The 20079-nt window shown below is 36.0% G+C and overlaps 1 protein-coding gene and 2 long non-coding RNA genes across 5 annotated transcripts; all 3 read right to left on the bottom strand.

The window, feature by feature from the left end:
• Positions 1-121: 121 nt before the first annotated feature.
• Positions 122-10140, bottom strand: LOC136830972 (uncharacterized). Its single transcript, XR_010850778.1, has 5 exons — positions 10053-10140; positions 4995-5202; positions 4269-4378; positions 3961-4068; positions 122-551 (listed from the first exon to the last, which is right to left on the bottom strand). It is a non-coding gene; the product is annotated as an uncharacterized lncRNA (long non-coding RNA).
• Positions 10141-11488: 1348 nt separating this feature from the next.
• On the bottom strand, positions 11489-19362 carry LOC136830752 (uncharacterized). Of its 3 annotated transcripts, none has more exons than XM_067090624.1 (4): positions 19257-19362; positions 18747-18906; positions 12149-12231; positions 11489-11787 (listed from the first exon to the last, which is right to left on the bottom strand). In XM_067090624.1, the coding sequence occupies exons 1-4, from the start codon at positions 19257-19259 to the stop codon at positions 11701-11703; spliced, it is 333 nt and encodes a 110-aa protein (XP_066946725.1). In that variant the 5' UTR covers positions 19260-19362; the 3' UTR covers positions 11489-11700. The 3 variants fall into 3 exon arrangements, 2 of the variants coding, with proteins under 2 accessions (XP_066946725.1, XP_066946726.1); XM_067090625.1 differs by lacking the exons at positions 18747-18906; positions 19257-19362 and adding exons at positions 12835-12991; positions 13353-13485; XR_010850733.1 differs by lacking the exons at positions 11489-11787; positions 12149-12231 and adding an exon at positions 18029-18043 and having other exon boundaries at positions 18633-18906.
• LOC136830753 (uncharacterized) lies at positions 16792-17522 on the bottom strand. Its single transcript, XR_010850734.1, has 2 exons — positions 17449-17522; positions 16792-17089 (listed from the first exon to the last, which is right to left on the bottom strand). It is a non-coding gene; the product is annotated as an uncharacterized lncRNA (long non-coding RNA).
• Positions 19363-20079: the final 717 nt, after the last annotated feature.

The following is a 20079-nucleotide window of genomic DNA, read 5'->3' as shown; positions in this document are numbered from 1 at the left end:
CGCCAATCGTCGATGAGGCTGGAGATTATGCACTTTCCAGACATTAGTAAAGGTCAAACCAGTAAAATATATCTTACTCTTACCTTATAAAACACCACGGCAGTGTAAAAAAAATACCTGGTCAAATGTAGATGTTTTATAAACAATCAAACACTGTACGAATTTTCTTTAACAGTATAATTTTAATTTGTACAAAAGGAAAACATGAATCACACAATCAGATAGGAGCTAGAAAAAATAGTCCAGAAAATTCTGAATAAAATATCTGCCCTGGATTACCGGCTACCGTACTATTTTTCATGACGCCGGACTTCAATCTCCTCGTCTTCCGTGGGAGGACTATCAACTACTCTTCTCTCGATGGTAAACGCATTTTTCTCATGACGCCGGACTTCCATCTCCTCCTCCACTCTTCTTCTGTGGAAGGACTTTCAACTGCTCTTCTCTCGATGGTAAACGCATTTTTCTCATGACGCCGGCCCTCCATCAACTCGTCTTCTGTGGGAGGACTTTCAACTGCTCTTCTCTCGATGGTAAACTCAGTGTGGTTCCTGTAAAAGGTGAAAAAAGACTTTACAGAACTTGTAAACTTGAAATATTACGATAACGTACGAAATCCTCATACTTCAGATATGGCAACCAGTAATTTTGCTTCGCAATGCACTTCATGGCTTCACGACTACGGCTGTCCTCTCTGACTGAACAGAAGAAAAACAAACCAATCTCATTCAATTCCTCATCCGAGGAAGTTTTCGTGAAGGTTCGTGTGCACTGCGAAACAAAATAAGATTCCTTTTCTAAATGTATGAAACTTTCGTACACAAATTAATGAACTGTTTTAAATGAAAGAGGTAACTAGCAACAATTTAAGAAGGAAACCTTGGAATTCACCAATGATACAGAGAATACGAACTATATAAATGACAGAAAGGAACATTTAAAAATCATAAATGATACCATCGACGTAAAGCCTTCAGGTGAAGGATCCCAACAATATAAATAGAAACGACCGTTTAGAAGTGACACATGGAATACTTGCAACCAAAAGCCCTTTATTGCATAAAGCAATATGATAGTGAGGAGGAACTATGAACAATTCTGTAGGACGAAGCGAGAAAAATATTGCAATGTTGATATAAATTCTGTAGAGAACTACAGCGCTGATTATTAAATTCTGTAAAACTACATCAGTCTTGAAGGGGAGCATTCGAAGTCCCAAATATACAAAGTGTATTGTACCATACTAACAATCGCACATTCTTTAACTGTATCAATGTTCTTAAATAGTTGATTGTCTAAAGAAGAGCAAATATCTCTTCCTTACACTGTCACAAAACACAGCAAGTCTGTCTCAGTGGGGCCAACCCTCAGTATAATAGACTAAACAGTCTTTCTAATAAGGGACCCCAAGACTTGAAAGAACCAAATCAATACTTTAAATCAAAAGAATCCTGAATACTTGGACATTTAAAAGCACAAGTTTTCTGGAATATTCACTAAATCACAATTTTCATACGTTGTCTTTCAATCAATTAATCAATCGAGAGAGTGTGTCTCATGGACTTACAAAAAGCACTTTAGTAATAAAAGACCGAACTGCAGGAAATATGAATCAACTAGGCATCAAATGGGATTACTTCATAAATATAAGCACAGCCCAAAGCTATCACACACTAGATTGATAAGACTCACAAGTCTTAAAGATGGAATGAAAAGTGACAACAGCAGAAACATATCACAAACCTTAAGAATCCCAAAGCAGGAGGCGACAAAAATACAGTTAGATCCCCACAAAGAAGGTTAGGATGTTCTCCAGAACTTTAACCATAGATCAGATTTACAATCTACAATGATGTCAAGTTTTGGAAATCATCAGTTAAAAGAAAGTCAAAATCCATTAATCTCAGCTAAAGTATAAATTTTTACAAATGCAGTAATTGAATAAATAAAATGTAACCACCATTAGTAAGAGAAATTCCTCCAGCCAGCCTGTGAAAGACAAATTAGCTCGGTGGTCTGATTAAATAACTAAATAACAACAACTTCTACATCACTTGAAACTTCAGTGCTTTTATGTTTTAATGGAGATTCCATCGTAAGAAAAGCACTCCATTTCAGCATTTCAACCTCCAATCTTGAACTCAATCCAAATAAAACCTTCACCTACAACAAAGAATTCCATAGCCTGTATAAAGGTTATCTGTTCGTCCCTGCACTCTCGCAATATGAGAGAGAGAGAGAGAGAGAGAGAGAGAGAGAGAGAAGAGAGAGAGAGAGAGAGAGAGAGAGAGATCCACTTTTTGAAACCCTTCAGCACAACTGTAAACCACAAACCATCCAAGTTGGGTGTAGATGGCATTAGGTTAACCATCTCATGCCATAAATCAATTCACTACTTAAAAATATGCAACAGACTGTAGGAATGTAGTGTAAACAGCAATGAATTAACAATGAGAAGCATTATTTTTGCCCAAGCATGAAAAAATTCAAAGATGAATTGACGTCTGCCAACAATGAAGGCTCCAAAAATATTTACCTAGCACAAATTAAATACAGCCTATCAAGGAGTGAATTTGACTGCTATAATATAGACCTCAGAGTTATTATTTTTCTTGAAATGTGAACCGGTAGCTAATTTAGCTGCTACTGTACTTTCATTGTAGACGATATCAACATCAACCAATCATATCTTTAGCCTACCCACTGCAGGGTTTCAAAACAAAAAAGGTATAAAATCAATAACTTCATAATATTTTTAAGAACTTTGTTGCTTTCTGAGTCTAATGGACTATTATAGTAAATTTACTAGCAAATGAACCCCTGAAAACTTAACAAAAAGCACCCCCAATAGATATGGACTAAGCATGCATTAGCACTGAGAAGTATGATATGTACTTTGATCAAAATAGCATACTTCACTTATTGTTGGTGCCAGTTCAAGAGAGCTGGAAGCAATTCTCTGCCAAAATCACAGTAATACTAGACATTACAGTTGGACCTCCTCAACCCTACTTCTGTGGACTAACAGTGACAACTGGAAAAGGAAGTTTTAGCCATAGTATTGGCATCTGAGAAACTTCATCTGTACCTAAATGAAAAACCACCATGCAACGATGACCATACTCCATCTGTAAAGTGAATCCCCAGCCACCGTCCTTAGATGGGTTCTGAATGCTGTAACAGTGACTACAGAGCACAACAAAAGACTATCTATGCAACCAATCCAATTTAACAGGTAATCTTCAGAAGAGGAGAGGACTGAGAAAGAATTCATAAATTGCTTATAGCAAAGGCATTTTGAAAGCCATGATTGAAATATATACTGGAAGAATTCTGTAAATTCCAACAATAAAAGCTGAGGAGGAAGTCACTCTGGAAAGCAACTGGGCTGAAAAAGCACCTGCACTTTTCATACACGTTCCGAACAAATACAAACTGGGAAATGATGTTGCAAGGTTTCCAAGCTGTTATACACATGGCTGCAACAGCATTCATAAACAAATTGCTTATCACACACTCAGAAACTATCAAAGACACAAGCAGTTGTTTATGATTAAGTGCGGCTGCCGGCCGTCGGCCAAGACATCGAGGTAACCTTTAAACTTAGTCCCCATACAAGCTTGAGGGACAAATCAGGCGAAAATGTCAAGTGACCTTTGGAAGCAATTTCCGTGGATATTTGCAAGAAGTTGATCAGCGTACTTAACAGTAGTGAACCAGAATTTGGTTATCCCAATACCTTATAGTAGAGTCCAAATATAAAAACACTGCCAGTTATTTCCAAAATTATAGCACCACACATGGCATACCAAGTCCCCCATGGCAAACCTCCATGCAATTTTTTTTTATAATTCTCACAAAGACTAAGGTATTATGAGACCCCAAAATGACAACTTTACCCCGAGCACAGTGGTCAAGTTGTATGAAAAAAGTAACAAAAATTACACTAGGAACACTTACCCTGCTTTTAAGTAAGCTTCTTGACTTGGTCTAGTAATAATCCTCTTCATAGACTTTAAACAGCACGACATCATGTGAGGTGTGACTTCCATTAACGGCTTCATTAACCTACAAGAGGAATGGTTCAAATCAAGGATGAGAATAACACAACACCCTCACACTAAAAGCCCAATACCCCAAAATTAAGAGCAAAAAATAAAAAAAAAATGCACGCAATGACCTTGGATTAAAGCTAGAGTTGCAAACAATACAAAAGCAGACAATATATTGGAATAAAACTGGAAAAAAATTGCAATAGGGACACTTACATTGCTTTGGCAAACTCCTTGGCTTAATGCAGTACTCAACTCCTTAAAAACCTTGGCTTGGAAACCATAGGTGGGGGACGAGACAGTCTTCAATCATGGGCTGCATTATCCTATTCATGAGAAGGAATTGAAAAATTAATTAAACTCAACACACAACTGATAAAAAATTAAAAGGCACAGGTATACGCACAATGCACTAGAATTATAAGAGTTTTGTGCACAAACAAATGACGGCTATACAGTGTTTTGAAAGTATATTTACTGAAAAACTTACTCGCCGACTATTACAAAAGAAGCAATGATATACTACAAGTGAAATTCTATTTCTCTAACAACTCCACAGTTAAGAAATTTAAAAAAATGCAACGAAAATAATTCTAGAAAATGCAGCAAAGGTGGAACTGGTTGAAGTGTCCTAAAGAGGTTTCGTTGTATGAGACTGACTTGTAATAAATTCAACAACTGTTTTACAAAAATTTCAATATTCACATCCTAACAAATTCTTTCACACTTTTAATTAGTGATTTTATTACAGGTCACCCTCGTACAACGAACAGCTTCAGATAATTCATCCATTTACAACTATGCTGCATTTTAATTTTCCATTATTTTATGCTTATCCTGCGCCGTGTGTTATCACTTCCAGACATGAGCCAACTTCAATTGTATAGCACTCTGAAGCACCGAAAACTCGACTGTAATATAAAGAACAAATGTACAACTTACCCATTAGAGCAAATGTGCATAATTTCCTCTTCCTCTGGTCATGATTTACACGGTAGGAAAACTGAAGAAATGTTAAGAGCTCGTTGTACTTCAAGACATACTCAGGCTTACTAATGCCTTTAAGATGTGTCCAATAACGAAATGGTCTCAAAATGATTCTTCAGATAAAAGAAAACAGCCTTGCCATAGGAGCGATCTTTCATCTTGCCTGGAATGAAAGAATGGCCAAGTGAAAAAATCTATCATTCACGTTAACAATGAAGTACATGAAAATTTTAATATCAATGTAAAATACCAAATAACATTGGAGTACTTCTACGTTCTAGAAATATTTTTATGTTCTAGAATGCTGGGAGGATTCTGGAGAAAACAGCAATAGTTTCAAGACAAAAAAATGCTAAAAATCACTCACAAATGCCTCTTACTCTCAATAAAACCTTTATTCATTAGAGATTAGCCTCATACAGTTAGTTATAACAAAGTGGGCACAAAATTGCTGACTAAAAATCAGCAAGGCAATTTATAGATGACTGGCTATACTATATACCCTATGATCAACCTCGTTGAAGTTGACACTTCTGAAATGCTTCTGACCAGGTATGCAAAAAATTATAACTGGAGGGGAAGACAAGTGGGGTCTCGGGAGCGAACTTAGGGGCAAGCTGATTGAATGTTTAAAATTTGGTTTATATGAATCTCTACTTGTTCTGTAAAATTAAGGACAGTAACACCTCAAACTCTCTGCATGTTTCATTTGATCAGAGACTACCAGCATTTTTTTTTATTTTAGCTACAAGCAGATCAATTTAAAACTATGGTGTGTGGCTAAACTAAATAAAATGTAACACTTAAAACCGTACACTCCATTCTCATTTGTATCATTCAAAATATGCACATTCACATTGAACCTGTCTGGGTACCCAATACCTTTGTAGGCAAACTAATACAGAAAAACGTCTGGTGTCTAGTGTCTCAGAACTTACACACACAGGATTCGTTATTTTAAGTGAAAATAATGGAAGGCGAAGACCAAGTAGCTAGACAGCCACCTGGATATCTTTCAGTGATGGTCTAAAAGGTGGCCATTGTAAGCAATTCTGTTTAGAAGATAAACCACACGAAAACCGTTTACATTTAGGCAGAACAACATTCCAACAACTGTAGAGTGAAACCCACCATCCTCAGTTTAGGCAGCTATACAGTAAGTCTAGCTGTTCAAGATTAGCTATGTATTCAAGTACTGCATAAAAGAACTGACTCAAAATATTATCCAAAATCATCATTTAGTGTTATTCACGAAGAGATCATTTAATATGACCTAGCTATGAGATTGGCTAAGGAAATATACAACACAGTTTAACTGTAAGCCTTCCTGTGCAGTAGTTTAAATATAGTTTGTGAATAAATTGTCTAAATGTTTGCTCCTTAAGATAAAATATAAAAAACCTAACTACATATATACAGTATAATCAAATTTAATTTAACAATTCCAACAATTTCAAAATTTGAAAACCATCACTAGCCTGGCGGCAGATTCCATGGAGACATTTCTAGCAAGTCGTGGGTGGAATGACTATAAGAAATGACCTGTCACTTGCTTATTCACGACATCAGCAAAAGCTGCAAATGCTGACAAGGGGCCTGTAAGGAGGGGATAAACGGGGAATTTTCCTTCACACCGAGCATGGTGGTGTACTTTGGGATATTAATCACCAAGTTGATAAGTTTTCTAACTTTGACGAAACCACCTGCTCTGTTTTTATTGGTACTAAAAATCTTGCCCTATACAGCATTTCTATTCAAACTCCTTTACTTGCTTGGTTATTCATATGGCCATACAATCAACCTAACTCTGGTATCAGTTATAGTTTTAGTGTTGTATACAAGAATCCAGAACATGGTCCATAAGGAAGCTATGAGTGTGACTTATCAAAATTACAGGAATCAGCTGCAATCCCTGCCCCTACAATAGCTCAGTATATTTTTTGTTGAATTTTTACTCCACAAGAACTGTTACTAATTAGCTTTATCTCAACTGCAAAATTACAAAAAATGCCAAATGACCATCATTCAACCATTTTTGATAGTAAAGTCTAATGACTAAATGTACCATATTACCAACAACTAGACACAGGGTAAGTTATTGGGTGTATAATTTAAAGAGCCCTTGGTAAAATTAGGTTAGAAGACCCCGCTGGTCAGGTAGGACCTGAAGCATTATGTCACCCTTGGTTATATTGTATAGCCTTGAGGTCAGGATAGGTTGGGGAAGATTAGAGGTCCCACCAGCCAAGGAGACCTGGGTTGGCTGTGATGTACCCCTGCAATTTACCCAGTCACCATTTCGTGCTTTGTAATTTATTTCGTAATTTTTAATCACACAGCGGGTTTTACAGTGTCTGTCTTCCGATTTCTGCATTTCATATCTTGCTGGTGAAACGACTACATTTTTCCATCCAAAAAAACATTGTTCCCACCAAAGCGTCCTCCCCTCCCAAAATACTTGTTAAGCTATGGGAAAAGGAGACAATACACAAGACAGTGGCTTGCATCAGTAACATATTAATGAACGAATGAAACAAACAGGTGTCAAACCATATCTACAAGAAAATCTGCTCTTAGACTCTGGTATTAAACCCTCACCCTGAAAGCTTTTAACTGAAGATAGGCCTTACGTGGTCATTTATATGCCCACCTCAATATTGGCTAGAGTAGAGTTGGCGAACCTTTGTCTCAACCTCAAATAGGCTCAAGTATTCCACCATAATTTTGTAAAAATTTGTGCATTTACCATAAAACCAGAACTATGAAAAATCATTCTAACGTAAACAACCTCCAACATGGAGGCATTCGTGTTCTTTAAAAATCTTATAACAAAACTATTCATGCTACAGGCATAATAGCATATGACGTGGTTTGTTCTATGATCTCAGGTTGCCCTTCTATATTCTTTTTGGTCCACTAATGCAAATGTGGTATTTGGAGAAATTTATTAACTAGAATGGCATGACATTTCATTTTACAAACGCCTCATTCTTACAACAAATTGGTCAAGTTCGGCGTCTACTTTTAAAATAACAATGGTACTGGGCAACACTCAAGAAAGACAAAAATGTCTTACACGTTCTACAAAGTTCTACATACGTTGTATGGAATTATTTCCTAAACTTCCTATCTAATTTACTGAGAAGCACGAACAGAGCTGAGACGTCACCAATTCGATTTGGCATAAACATGGAAACCTTGAAACTTCCAATCTAAATTAAAAAAACACGAGCAGCTTGACATTCGTCGCAAAGTCATATGCCAATTTTAAAAAAACCCTGGAACTTCCATTGCATGGAATAAAACAAAGAAACTGGTTGAGGTTGACTAAGACACTTAAAATTCAAAGGCACTCAAGGAAATCTATTGATTTTATAGATTTGATGGTTTTAATATAACTAGGAACTAAAATATTTAACAACCTTTAGATACTGGAATTGCTAATGTTTTTGGTTAAAAAGCAAAAAGCTTCAAAATGTCTATATTCAAAATCAGATATTCTAAACTGAACAGCACTTCAATAAATATGGTTATAATTGTTCTAATTCTGTAAAGAAAATTCCTTCGGGTTTTCGACTTCAGCACCGAAAACAGAAAACGACTAAAGGAAGTGATTAACAAATTGAAATGTGTCTGGAATTTGCGAAGTTGCAAATTATAATTTGATTTCATCATTCTCCTCTCGTGGATTTTAAATGTCTACTCTGGTTGAATTCAGTTGGTTACCGAGTTCATCTTAACACAAATTACGGTTTGCTCTAAAGCACGAGTTCTTCCTGGTCTAAAACCAGCATCCATTTGAAACCACCTCGTTGGATCTAAAAATCTACCATGATTAAACTGTTTTCGAAGACATCAGCCAAAACGTGACTGCTAAAATCTAGCACTGCTGGAAACACGCAGGTATTAATTGTAAATGGAACAAATGATTAGAATAGTTACCCCGCAGCTCTTTATGTGGCATTTAATTTTACTAAAAATAATCATTAATAAAACATTTACAAGGAGAAAGGCAATACTAAATTTTTTCCTTAAAATAAAAAGGTTTTACTCAGCGAGTCATTTAAATAAAAAATACTACTTCAATATTTCAGTCTATACTTTAAAATTCAAAACTCATTTAAAGAATAAACTAATCGGCAGCTCTCAAAATCTTCAGTCAACAACCTGGACAACTAAATGAAAATCCCTGTTTATCAAGTTTTAAATCAACCTCAACAATGGAAAAGTCTATACATAAACTGAAAAATCTGTTGAGTAAACAACGTCTTCAACGTCCCCTCATCACTCAAATTCTCTTTAAGTTCTATACTTGGCGTTTAACTCTCAAGTTATTAATCAGGAAAAATCGTAATCTTATCGACTGAAGAACATTAGAGTAAACAAGGCGTTTATATCAACTTTGCAAATCTCACTCAAGGCTTATTTTTTAATCTATACTTCGCGTTTAACTGTCCAGCAAGTCATTCACATCAGCCCGAAATGGGTGGGCAATCGTTTCGACCATTTAGGCCGAACATCCAAACTGGCAAACGGACGAATTTAGATTTATATCGACTTTGTAGTACTAAAACACATCTCCCAAATATGTTTTCAACTAAAGTAATGGCTAACGTTGCATCCACCGCTTCCTTGGACATCCATCAACGTGCAGGCCGATAGCATAGGTAACCTTTTGACTAAACCTTGTGCGGTACCCGTGTAAAAAACAGAAAGCGAGATGGCTGACACTAAAAACTGAAAAATGTTAAGATTTTCTCTTAAGGTTCACGTTTGTAACTGCAAATGCAAAGCCAAATTTGTGGATGTGAACCAATAAAAAAGCCCAACGTCCAAAACAGTCATTGTATTTGAAAAACAAAAAAGGAAAATTTTCCGACTTCCATTGTAATGAGTTTAATTTCATCTATCAGCGTGCGTTTCCATTTGCACATATTCCACTTGCAGTCATTTGCACAAGTAAAAATAAAATGGAAAATTTAAAACTACAAATAAACACTCAATTACACCTACCTCATGTATTGACAATCGAGAGTTCATCTTCACACCAATACTACAACAGACCAAATGGAAAAAACACAAAGTTGAGTCTTGACATCGATATGGATCCTGAATAACTGAAACACTCAAGGAAACACAAACGTGAACTGTAACTCAAATGGTTCATACAAACAGAAAATGACTTGTAGCGCCATCTGTACTTTTGTTGTTCAACTGTTCGTTTGCGTGGTCTAAAACTCGAGTTTACGTAGTATGTTTATTTGTGTATTTTTTCCATATCCTTCAAAGCAAAGTGGTTCTATGGACCATATTTCGAAATAAATGTTGATTTTCTACCCTAAAATAATAATTCGAACTGGAAATAGCTCCTAGCCTTTAAGGATGCCATTTCTTCGGTTGACCTGATCAAATATAGTGTCACATTCATATGCTAATTATTTTGATTCACAATTTTAAAATGCTCCTTGCCAAACTGTCGTTTGTATTTTCTAATGAAAATAAAAGTCTTAACGTCTATCATAGTATTAGCATAATTGAGACTGGTTTATCCTGTCGGATGCAATAGTTCTGACCTTTTAGATACAGAAACGTATTGCAATCTCTACAATTTATGGCACACGGCATCACTCAAATCTACCTTCGAGGAATCAAGGTCTTTACAACTGCTACAGTTACCCAAGTACTGTATTAATGATAGGGTAAAATAGTATAGTCTATCATTTAACTCATGGCCCTACATAAAGAAAATGACCAATGAATGACTAAAGAAAATGAGGTAATATGAGTAACTATACCAATGTACTTAATTCCACGTTTCACTTGGTACAATATCTATTATTATTTCAGGATCACTGAAATACACAATACGGTCACAGACACTGTAGGTAACAAATGAGAAATTATATTAAACACACTGGCAATTGTTATCTGCTCTGAATGGCTGTTAATATGAAATTTCCCTTGGTTGTTAAACGTGGTCGACTTTCCTCTATTCAGTATCACTAAACGAAACTGGAACTGGTCTTTCGGTTGACAGTTTAAAAAGCACAAAACATGGGGCCAATAATAATGTTCAGGCATAAAACATAATAGTCACAAAAATATAAAAGGAGAGAGACATTGAACTTCGTTTATCTGGTGCTTAGGAAGTGAAGTGAGATGGTATCTTAGGTAATAAAAAAATATGGAGGTTGCAACCTCATCCATACACAGGAAAGCTCTTCTGGCTCCAAAGAACCCAAAATTGGGCAAAAAATAGACCGATTACTTGGTAACAGAACCTCGGTATGATACTGTTATGACAAAAATTTCTGAAATCTTTCGAATTTCAAGAATATGTTCTATAAGATTAACGTCCAAATTTACTCCCGTAGTCAACAGAGATATGTCTTACACTGAAAGTTCTATGGATAACAAACGGAAATGATGTTGAAGAGTAAAACAATTGATTGTAACAAACAGTTTATTTGAACAGGAACGTAAACGAATAGTTAACAAATTACAATACAAACACAAAGAAAGTAACTGCTACAACAAAACATGAAGTTGAAAAATAACTGAATTAACAAATTACAGGAACTTATTTCCAACTGAAAACAGCTACAGTCAATAGATTATCCAGCATAGTCTGGGCATTCTGGGGTCGTCCTAGCGGTGGGCTTCAGACATTGGTGCACTTCTTGTATGCAAGGCAGCTGTCCCAGCAGCAGAGGGCGTTGCCACTGCATTCGCTGTCAGCTTCACATTGCTGGAAAAACATTGCAAATGGTTTGTGTTAAGAGTTTTAGTTTCTGGATACAAATGCAGAGAGCTGATCCCTTAAAACTGCTGATTTTAATGTGAAAAATGTAGAAAAATGGGTATTTTCACTGCAGAATTAAATCATGGAATCTCTCTGAGTTTTTCATAGGGAGCGTCAACATTAATTGTTTCGACGTGTTCACTGTCACTAAAATATAAATCCTCGGCTTGAACAAACCGGATAAAATATAATTTTAATCAGCAGAATAAAAGGATGAAATGATTGAACAAACCGGATAAAATATGTTATCTTAATTATTAGGTTAAAAGTATGAAATGAAAATCATAATTATCTCCTATATACTCACACTTGGACCAGAGACAGAAGCAGCTCCTTCGGCCTGTCGTCGGTTGCAATCAAAGATGGGGCGATCGTCAACGGGACACTTTCCTTCAAAAAAAGAATAAAAAAGATATATTACTGGCACTGAGCGACAAGGGTACGGAAGGACTGCCAATAACTGGTGTGGACTCAAGACAAGATCGTTACTATAAAGACATTTAAGGCGTTCATTACCAGTGCAAAACAAGTTTGCGTTAGTTTAAGATTTAAAACTACGAATGCAGTCAGTTTTGGAGTTCAAGCTGGAGTTATAGGTAAGACACAGCCAAATTCACCTTTATACTAGTCGAAAACTGCTTCAAGTAGCTGTATGAGAAATTGAAAAAAAAGATCCTTTACTATACAGTATATATACTTATGGATTGCAAATTATGAACAATACACGGTAGACTGAATGTAAAACATATATTCACATAAAAGGAAGCTGTGAATCATTCACCGTGGTTACTTACGTCTTTCATATGTTCATAAATGTTTGTTTGGTTTCTTTAGACTCCAGGATGAACTATATACCAATACAGTAATTCTGTGACATAAAAAACTAAAAAAAAAAAAAATTTACATCTGACATAAACAAGGGGATTGCAGCTAAAAAGTTCATATTTGAATGTTCTGACGGGATTAAAAATATCATTGGTTTCTTGTACTTACGGTCACAGCATACAAGGTTAGGAGGAGTGCCACACCAATTGTCGCAGACTGGGTCCGGTTTCAGAATAGGCGTAGGTCGAGGGCGAGGGAGGTGTGGAGAGGCGGCAGACATTACGGTGCCTACCAGCATGGCCAACATCAACAACTTGCACACTGCCTGCAAACAAAATTCAACCAATAACACATTTAATAAAATATAGGTTTACTTTTCAGTTAGGCTAAAATATAAATAAAATATCAACAGTGTAAGACTTTAGCAGCATCATCTTAAATCCGAGATGCATTCACGATTAAAACTGAATAATATGATGCATCCGTATCTTTGAAAGTATTGAATAAGAACTTATGCATCAAAAGAGGACACTACCATTATTGTTTTAGTTTCCTGACAATATACTGAGCGAATGCTGATTTTGAACTAAATCCGAGTTGTATTGATGATAGATAATAAATAATTCGATGCATCTGAATCTTTGAAAGTATTGAATAAGAACTTATGTATCAAAAGAGGACACTACCATCATGGTTTTAGTTTCTTGACGAGACACAGAGCGAATGCTGATTCAGACGTCTCAAGTCTCCCTGTGTTGTCTCACAGACGAGGGAACCTTATATATGACGCCAAGATAGGAATTACCACTGTGCATGCATGCATGCAGTATCGGTTGCCATAGACCTACATAATATTATGAAGGAATACGATGATATACTTTATTTAGAATGATTATTTTTCTGGGGCTTTGCAACTTCTTTCTGATATTAAATACACATAACTGATGTGAGATTGTTTAGATTAATTACCTGTATGTAGATGGAAAATTCAACGTTTTCGTCAAATAACTGGCAACTGATTCTAGGAAAACGTAACCAACATTCCTATTTACCCAAGTCTCTCTCTCTCTCTCTACACAAAAAAGTCAATGAACTGGTATCTACAAGCAGAAGGAAAAACTTCTCACTTGAATCTTGTTGTCTAATCCGTCAATATATTCAAACTATTCCTAATACTTCTTTTGCTACTGAAAACACTGGTTACATAAGACACAAATTGTTTTGAGTTCTCGCTCATTTAATTAATTAAAAGCAAAAGAAATAAAAACCTACATGCATAATAGGATGAAAAGCCAACAACCTTGGGGCAAAAATAAAAAAAGGTTCCCAACACCTTTCTGATTGTTTACAAAGATTTTTTTTTTTTTTTACAAAATCGGCCTCTAATATTGCTTCAGGTTAAACTCCAAGAAAAGTATCACTTCAGTGCAGAGGCTGACTGTACTGCCAAACTAATTCAGGTCATAGAAAGCGGTGGTGGTGGTGGTGGATAAGGGAATGGCGGGGGAGTAGGGGGGAAGGAAGGAAGCTTAAGAGGACACAATAATGGGGAGAATAACCCTGAGTGAGGCGATACACCTGTTCCTTAAAAATGGACGTTATTGCCCAAGAAAATAAAAAAAAACCGTTAGTAGGAAGAAAATTCCTTGGCTTGACATGAAGGGGGGAAAGAACACAGGAAAATCATGCAGTCTGAGGATTAACAAGTATGAAAAAATATGCGATGTTGTTGCCTGACAGGAATTACAAGGATAAATGAGAGGAGACATTGTCTGAATTTTAATAGGGCAGTGTCAGTATATTATTATTATTATTATTATTATTATTATTATTATTATTATTATTATTATTATTATTATTATTATTATTATTATTATTATTCCATATGGAACAAGCCCACGGGCAACTGACTTGAAATTTAAGCTTCCAAAGAATATGGTGTTCATTAAGAATAGGTGGTAAAGGGAAACAAAAATGCCATCTCGCTTATTGAAAAAGAAAAAATTAATAAATTAATATATAAAAATGTATTAAAATGCAAGGAGAATAATATAACAAGATCTGCTAATCAACATTGTTTTCGTTTTATTGGAGTTCAGCCCCATACCCCACCGACTACACCATTCACTAATCCGCTCCATGTCCCGACTGAGATTAAGGCCAGTTTTATTTCTCATAAGTGGCTATTTTACGACACCCACAAGGGTTGCATCACCGGCATACTGAACGATCTTGTTTTCCACGCCAAAAACCTTATCACTTTTTCATGCTAAAAATAAGAGTGGACAAGAACACTACCCTGTGGAACTCCAGACAGTAGGTCTGGGTTCGATAAAGCTTCCATCAACAGCAACTCGTTTCTACCTACCTGTAATGAAATCTTGAAGTAAACCTAAAACATAGCCACACACTCCAAGATTCTATAGCTCATGAATAAGTGAATTGTGATTTACTAAATCGAAACAGCACTAAAATCTATTTGAATTACTCTACAAGGTTCTCTTGCAAATGGCATGTCAAATCTAAACGAGCATCGCGGGTATCTAACTGCTTCCGATATGCATATTGGCTATGAGTAAACAACCCTTTAGATTCCACATACTTATAAAGTGGCATAAAAATAAGTTTTCTGCAACTGACCAAATGGGAGCGTATATAACATGGGTCTGACTATTGCTACGGATCCTGAATGACTGACGCTCTCAAGGTCAGGGAACACAAACAGTAAAACTGTAATTCAAATTGGCCATACAAACAGAAAATGTCTTGCAGCGCCATCTGAATTTTGGTTGTGCAACTGTTCAATTGCGCGAGTTAAAACTTGCCTCTGAAAGACAGCTTTTTGGCTGGAAATATTTTTTCCCATTATCCATCGAAGCGAAGTTGTACTATCGACAACATTTCAAAATAGAGATTTATTTTACTATTCTAAAATACTAATTCGCAGAGGATATTGCTGCCGGCCTGTTCAAAAGACATTTCATGGGCTGACTTCATCCAATATAGCATCACACAAACATGCAAATAATTATTTTCACTCACAGCTTTCTAATAAAACTTACTGGGTTCTCGTTTTTATTTTCTAATAAAATAAAAGTTTTGGGGTATATCGTAGTATATTAGGTTCATACGGACTTCACTGTCTTGTTCGATGTTTGTATGCATATATGTGTACAACAGCTTAAAGCTAAATACAATATACGTGTAACCATTTAGATAAGAAAACAAGTTGCATCCTCTTTAGAATTTATGGCACACGACATCACTCTAATCCACCTTCGAGGAATCAAGGTCATTACAATTGCTACAGTTACTAAGATACTGTATAAGGGATAAGGTAAAATAATATAGTCCTCGATTTATCTCATGGTCCTGCATAAAGAAAACAACAATTCGCTCAGTAAAGAAAATGACTCAAAATGGGTAACTATACTAAAGTCTTAATTCCAAGCTTCACTTGATACAATGTCAATTTTTGTTTCAGTATGACTGAAATTATCATTACGGTCATAAATACTATAAGTGAAATGAATAAGTAATTCTATTAGAAACGCGGGAAACTGATATCTGCTCTGAATAGCTGCTAATACGGAATTTCCCTTGGCTGTCAAATTTGTCGACTTTCCTGTTGATCAAACTCACTAAACGAAGCTACAATTGATCCTTCTGTTGTCAGCTTAAAAAGCACAGAAAATAGCACCATTAATAATGTTCAATCGTTAAACCTAACAGTCACAGAAGAGATGAGAGGCCAATGATTTTTAACTTCGTATTTTTAGTACCAAGGAAGTAAAGTGCGTTCACTGCAATGAACAGCACTTCAAAAGAAATTGACTCTGTTGTAATGGCAACTTGGGTAATAAAAAAAAAGTATGGGGCTGGAAACCTCATCCATTCACAGGGAAGTTCTTCCCTTCTGGTGCCAACGACGCCAAAATAAAAAAAAAGACTAATTAGTTGTTAACAGACTCTAGTAGTGGTACTGTTGTGATAAAGCTTTCAGGAAATATTTAGAATTTGAGGAATGTTTTCCATGAGATTAACGTCGAAATTTACTACCGTAGCTGAAAGTTCCTTGGATGCCCAGCTTTCAAAAGGATACGATCTTCAAAATAAAAGAAGTGATTGTAATAAATAGTTTATTTGAATAGGAACATGAGCCAATGTTAACAAATTACAATAAAAACACAGAGAAAGTAACTGCTACAACAAAACATGAAGTTGGAAAACAACTGAATTAAAAAATTACAGGAACTTATTTCCAACTGAAAACAGCCACAGCCAACAGATTATCCAGCATACTCTGGGCATTCTGGGGTCGTCCTAGCGGTGGGCTTCAGACATTGGTGCACTTCTTGTATGCAAGGCAGCTGTCCCAGCAGCAGAGGGCGTTGCCACTGCATTCGCTGTCAGCTTCACATTGCTGGAAAAACATTGCAAATGGTTTGTGTTAAGAGTTTTAGTCTCTGGATATAAATGCAGAGAGGTGATCCCTTAAAACTGCTGATTTTAAGGTGAAAAATGTAGAACAATGGATATTTTCACTGCAGAATTAAATCATGGAATCTCTGAGTTTTTCATAGGGAGCGTCAACATTAATTGTTTCGACGTGTTCACTGTCACTAAAATATAAATCCTCGGCTTGAACAAACCGGATAAAATATAATTTTAATCAGCAGAATAAAAGGATGAAATGATTGAACAAACCGGATAAAATATGTTATCTTAATTATTAGGTTAAAAGTATGAAATGAAAATCATAATTATCTCCTATATACTCACACTTGGACCAGAGACAGAAGCAGCTCCTTCGGCCTGTCGTCGGTTGCAATCAAAGATGGGGCGATCGTCAACGGACACTTTCCTTCAAAAAAGAATAAAAAGATATATTACTGGCACTGAGCGACAAGGGTACGGAAGGACTGCCAATAACTGGTGTGGACTCAAGACAAGATCGTTACTATAAAGGCATTTAAGGCGTTCATTACCAGTGCAAAACAAGTTTGCGTTAGTTTAAGATTTAAAACTACGAATGCAGTCAGTTTTGGAGTTCAAGCTGGAGTTATAGGTAAGACACAGCCAAATTCACCTTTATACTAGTCGAAAACTACTTCAAGTAGCTGTATGAGAAATTGAAAAAAAAAGATCCTTTACTATACAGTATATATACTTATGGATTGCAAATTATGAACAATACACGGTAGACTGAATGTAAAACATATATTCACATAAAAGGAAACTGTGAATCATTCACCGTGGTTACTTACGTCTTTCATATGTTCATAAATATTTGTTTGGTTTCTTTTGACCCCAGGATGAACTATATACCAATACAGTAATTCTGTGACATAAAAAACTAAAAAAAAAAATATTACATCTGACATGTTAAATGTATGTTTTTTGTCCAAAAGAACGCTCTCGATCTTGTGTTTACGTTTGTTAAAATGTACGTTTAGCGTCTAAAAGAACGCTCCCTATTTGTTTACATTGTATTAATATGTGGAAATTTAAGTAGATTTACTGAGTATTGCTAAACTTTACTTATATGACAATTGTGGAGTGTGTTTAATCAGGTATATATGTGTTTGTGTTGTAAAACAATTATTGTTTTGCCCCCTTTATGAGGGTGACGCCTTTTGAAGTTCCCCATTCCCTGTGCTGTGTCGTATTTATGCCCGTTCTTTTCAGAGTTTCTTGCTATTTTTATATTGAAGTTGTAAATTGATGTACCAATTGTGTTTTGTATCTTGTTTGTACCGTTATTGTGAATTTTTGATTGAACTGGGAATTATAAAAAAGAACTGTGGAACCTGTTACGTTCTCCCCAAGCTGTTTGAATTTTGAATTTTTTGTGAGAGGAAATAAAGATTGAAGGAAGCGCGTGTTTCTCTCTCTCCCGTGGGAAAGTTTGAGTATTGAGGAGATTATGTCTCACGATGAGGGGCCAGAGGCCCCAAATAACCTACATGACATAAACAAGGGGATTGCAGCTAAAAAGTTTATATTTGAATGTTCTGAGGAGGCTAAAAAGGTTGATTTAACGGACGGGATTAAAAATATCATTGACTTCTTGTACTTACGGTCACAGCATACAAGGTTGGGAGGAGTGCCACACCAATTGTCGCAGACTGGGTCCGGTTTCAGAATAGGCGTAGGTCGAGGGCGAGGGAGGTGTGGAGAGGCGGCAGACATTACGGTGCCTACCAGCATGGCCAACATCAACAACTTGCACACTGCCTGCTAACAAAATTCAACCATTTTTTAATAAAATATAGATTTACGTTTCAATTAGGCATGAATATAAATGAAATATCAACAGTGTAAGACTTTAGCGGCATGATTTTAAATCCGAGATGCATTCACGATAAAAACTGAATAATATGATGCACCCGTATCTTCGGAAGCATTGAAGAGCTTATGCATCAAAAGAGGACACTACCATTATTGTTTTAGTTTCCTGGCAATATGCTAAGTTAAAGCTAATTCTGAACTAAATCAGAGGTGTATTGATGATAGATAATAAATAATACGATGCATTTGTATCTTTGAAAGTATTGAATAAGAACTTATGTATCAAAAAAGGGCACTACCATTATGGTTTTAGTTTCTTGACAAGATACAGAGCGAATGCTAATTCAGACGTCTCAAGTCTCCTTCTGCTGTCTCAGTGATGAGGGGACCTGACTTATATACGATGCCACGGTAGGCATTACCACTGTGCATGCATGCAGTCTTGGTTGCCAAAGACCTACATATGAAAGGAATACGATGACATACTTTATTTAGAATGATTGCTTTTCTGGAGCTTTGCAACTTCTTCCTGATGTAAAGCAAACATAACTGATGTGAGGTTAAAGGGTGTAGATTAATTAACCGAGTCCAGATGGAAAATTCAATGTTTTATTAACATAAGTGGCAACTGATTCTAGGAAAACATAACATTTCCATTCACCCAAGTCACTCTCTCCCCTCCCCCCTTTCTTCTCTCTCTCTCTCTCTCTCTCTAAAAATAAAAAAAGTACATGAAACCAGAACCGGCATTTACAAGCAGAAGGGAAAACATCTCACCTGAATCTTGTTTAATTTGTCAATATTTATATTAAAATCATTCCTGATACTTAATTTACTACTGAAAACAGAGGTGACATGAGATACCGTTTTTTATGAATTCCCACTCATTTAGTTAAAAGCAGAAGAAAATAATAAAAAGCTACATGCATAATAGGATAAAAAGCCATCCTTGGGCCCCCAAAAAAAAAAAAAGTTTCCCAACACCTTTCTGATTACTCACAAAGAGGACAAAGACAGTTTTTTTTTTTGTTAAATAAAATCGTCCTCTAATATTGCTGCAGGTTAAACTTCAGGAAAGGTATCGCTTCAGTGCAGAGGCTGACTGTACTGCCAAACTCATAC

The sequence above is a fragment of the Macrobrachium rosenbergii genome, chromosome 47 (genome assembly GCF_040412425.1).
Source record: "Macrobrachium rosenbergii isolate ZJJX-2024 chromosome 47, ASM4041242v1, whole genome shotgun sequence".
Taxonomy (NCBI): Eukaryota; Metazoa; Arthropoda; class Malacostraca; order Decapoda; family Palaemonidae; genus Macrobrachium; species Macrobrachium rosenbergii.
The sequence above is the reverse complement of the archived record's forward strand: the minus strand, read 5'-3'. Positions and strand labels throughout refer to the sequence as shown.

What these genes read in the sequence shown, in the direction of transcription:
- LOC136830752 (XM_067090624.1), bottom strand. An exon ending in CAACCTTGTATGCTGTGACC is followed by an intron (nt 12,232 to 18,746) that starts GTAAGTACAAGA and finishes CTTTTTTTGAAG; the next exon opens with GAAAGTGTCCCGTTGACGAT. An exon ending in CTTCTGTCTCTGGTCCAAGT is followed by an intron (nt 11,788 to 12,148) that starts GTGAGTATATAG and finishes ATGTTTTTCCAG; the next exon opens with CAATGTGAAGCTGACAGCGA.